The 3,201-nt window shown below is 31.9% G+C and overlaps 1 protein-coding gene across 1 annotated transcript in view; it reads left to right on the top strand.

Moving 5' to 3' along the window:
• The window catches only part of eif2ak4 (eukaryotic translation initiation factor 2 alpha kinase 4), a 77,147-nt gene that overhangs the window by 49,048 nt on the left and 24,898 nt on the right, over positions 1–3,201 (top strand). The window contains exons 15-19 of the mRNA XM_016289420.1: positions 778–882; positions 1,119–1,182; positions 1,454–1,533; positions 2,409–2,510; positions 2,938–2,988. Coding sequence (XP_016144906.1) covers positions 778–882; positions 1,119–1,182; positions 1,454–1,533; positions 2,409–2,510; positions 2,938–2,988 — 402 coding nt within the window. The remainder of the gene's footprint in view (positions 1–777; positions 883–1,118; positions 1,183–1,453; positions 1,534–2,408; positions 2,511–2,937; positions 2,989–3,201) is intronic.

Below are 3,201 nucleotides of genomic sequence, written 5' to 3'. Positions count from 1 at the left end.
CACCAAATAATGATCTTTTTAAAAAGCATCATATGACCCCTTTAAATTTAAAATGTTTGAAAATGTTAGCATTTTTTAATCAAATGTTTTGTTATTTTTTTATTATTTATTCAAAACATATGTGATGCCTTTTTTATTTTTTACATTTTTAAATTTAAAATGTTTGAAAATGTTAATTTTTTTTATCAAATGTTAAAATGTTTTTATTTATTCCAAACATATCTGATGGCTTTTTTATTTTTTTAATTTGAAGTATTTGAAATGTTTAATTTAATTATTTATTTATTTTAAATTATTTATTTCAAAGATCTCAGATGCCTTTTTTTATTTTTTACATTTTAAAATTTTAAATATTTGAAATGTTAATATTTTTTATTTATTCCAAACATCACTGATGCCCGTTTTATTTATTTTTTACATTTAAAATGTTTGAAATTTTTACATTAAATTAAATTATTTATTTTTGATTATTCCAAAAATCTGATACTCTTTTTTTTTTTTTTTTTTTTTATATATATAAATGAAAAGGTTTGAATATTTTAATTTTAATTTTTTTATTAGTTAGTCCAAATATCTTTCATACCTTTTACATTTTTTTTAAAATTATGATTTTTTTAAAATTGTATTTATTTTTTAATGTAATTATTTAATTTAAAAATTATTTATTTTTACACTTTGTTCCTTTCTTCTTCCCTTAATTTTGAATCGAAAGGGCTGCATAAATAAAAAGTTATCAGCCTATGAGAAATGACTGTGGTATAATGTCTCTCTTAACAGGGCATGATCCACAGAGACCTGAAGCCTGTCAATATCTTCCTGGATTCTCAGGATCACGTGAAGATCGGAGACTTCGGCCTGGCGACGGATCATCCTGCTAATGTGGTACTGCATGTTTTATGCACACGAGAGCATTGCATGCATGTGTTGATAAATAACTGTATGTGTGCCGTAGATTGACGCATAGAAGCAGTTTTGATCCTTTATATGAGCACTGGACAAATGCATGCTCAGAAAATGCATTATTCATGAAACTAATGAGAATTATCTCTGATTGGCAGACTTAACTTGTCTGTTTCGTAACGCTGTTTGGTAATTTGGTTTAATATGCCGTGTTTCAGGCTGCAGGTAAACTAGAGGTGGAGGACAGCAACTCAGGGTTTGACCCAAAACCAGATCCAACAGGTGAAAACCCTGATCAATTACTCTGACCAGATGTTTTTCTCTCTCATGTTAGCAATAGTAAAGCATAGGCATGTCAAAATAAGAGTCCCAGTGTATTTCGGGCTTGTTTATAATTAAAAGTCCTGCATTATGCATAACGGTTTTTGTTTTTTATTCATTTATTCCCCCCCCCCAGTTGTTGTTGGTTTTTTGGTTACACAATAAATTAAAAAACCATTTTTATTTTTTTGCTGTGCTCATATTTGTTTGTTTATTAAACTTTATTTCACAGATAACATGACTGGTATGGTTGGTACGGCTCTTTATGTCGGTCCAGAGGTTCAAGGAAACACTAAAGCCACTTATAACCAGGTATTAAACAACCTTCGTCCAGGCTGCTGTGCTTTACTCACTTTCTGTGTATAATGATGGTGTTTGTGTGTTTCAGTGTTATTTTTGTATCATTTTCTGTTTTCATTTTAGTTCCTTACAATTTTAGTTGTGTATTTTTGTCATTTTTATTACTTTTTTTTTAACTAAAACCCATAAAAAATAAATTAAAAACTACATAGACATGTGTGACCCTGTAGCACAAAACCAGTCTTAAAAGGAACACTCCACTATTTTTTAAAATAGGCTCATTTTCCAACCCCCCTAGAGTTAAACAGTTGAGTTTTACCGTTTTCGAATCCATTCAGCCGATCTCCGGGTCTGGCGGTAGCACTTTTAGCTTAGCTTAGCATAGATCATTGAATCGGATTAGACCGTTAGCATCTCGCTCAAAAATGACCAAAGAGTTTCGATATTTTTCCTATTTAAAACTTGACTCTTCTGTAGTTACATTGTGTACTAAGACCGACGGAAAATTAAAGTTAAAAGTGCTACCGCCAGACCCGGAGATCGGCTGAATGGATTTGAAAACGGTGAAACTCAACTGTTTAACTCTAGGGGGGTTGGAAAATGAGCCTATTTTAAAAAATAGTGGAGTGTTCCTTTTAAGACTGGTTTTGTGCTACAGGGTCACACATGTCTATGTAGTTTTTAATTTATTTTTTATGGGTTTTAGTTTGAATTATTTTAGAACATCAAGTTTAAATGAAAGAGAGAAATGTTGCCTTGGCAGCTAGCTGAAATAGAATGTAATTTTTTTTATATGCTATTTTATTTTTTACATTTTATTTCAAGTAAGGAACATTTTTAAATGGTTTTAGTTAACCGTAATAACCCTGGTGTCTGTGTGTCTGTAGAAGGTGGATCTGTTCAGTCTGGGCATCATCTTGTTCGAGATGTCTTACAGACCCATGAGCACAGCATCTGAACGCATCTTTGTGCTCAGTCAGCTCAGGAAAGTGAGTCCCATCAAACACCAAAGCACACATCTGTTACAAACGCATTCATTCAGCAAAGCAGCATATTATACTGATTTCTGAAGATCATGTGACACTGAAGACTGGAGTAATGATGCTGAAAATACAGCTGCGCATCACAGAAATACATTACAGCTTAACACACATTCACACAGAAAATGGGTGTTTTAAATTGTAAAAATATTTCACTATTTTTACTGTATTTGTAATCCAGTAAATGCAGCCTCGGTGAGCAGAAGCGACTTCTTTCAAAAATGTTGATAACATTTAAATGATTCCATACTTTTGATTGGTAGTACATACGTTTTCCATGCAGTGCCGCTGTGATCTAAAAAAAAACAAACAAATGTTTTTTTTTGCAAATGTCGTCTTATCACTCGTTCCTAACGCATCTCTGTTTGTCCTGCAGGAGTCGATTAATTTCCCCGAAGACTTTAACGAGAACGAGAGTGAAATGCAGGTAAGTTTGAAACATCCATATATGAGACCCTGGACCACAAAACCACTCGTAATACATCATCTGAAAGCTGAATAAATAAGGATAGGCCTATATGTTAGGATGGGCAATATTTGAAAATCTGGAATCTGAGGGTGCAAAAAAATCTAAATATTGAGAAAATCATCTTTAAAGTTGTTCAAATGAAGTTCTTAGCAATGCATATTACTAATCAAA

Source organism: Sinocyclocheilus grahami, unplaced genomic scaffold (genome assembly GCF_001515645.1).
Source record: "Sinocyclocheilus grahami isolate Dianchi unplaced genomic scaffold, SAMN03320097.WGS_v1.1 scaffold245.1, whole genome shotgun sequence".
NCBI lineage: Eukaryota > Metazoa > Chordata > Actinopteri > Cypriniformes > Cyprinidae > Sinocyclocheilus > Sinocyclocheilus grahami.
The sequence above is the reverse complement of the archived record's forward strand: the minus strand, read 5'-3'. Positions and strand labels throughout refer to the sequence as shown.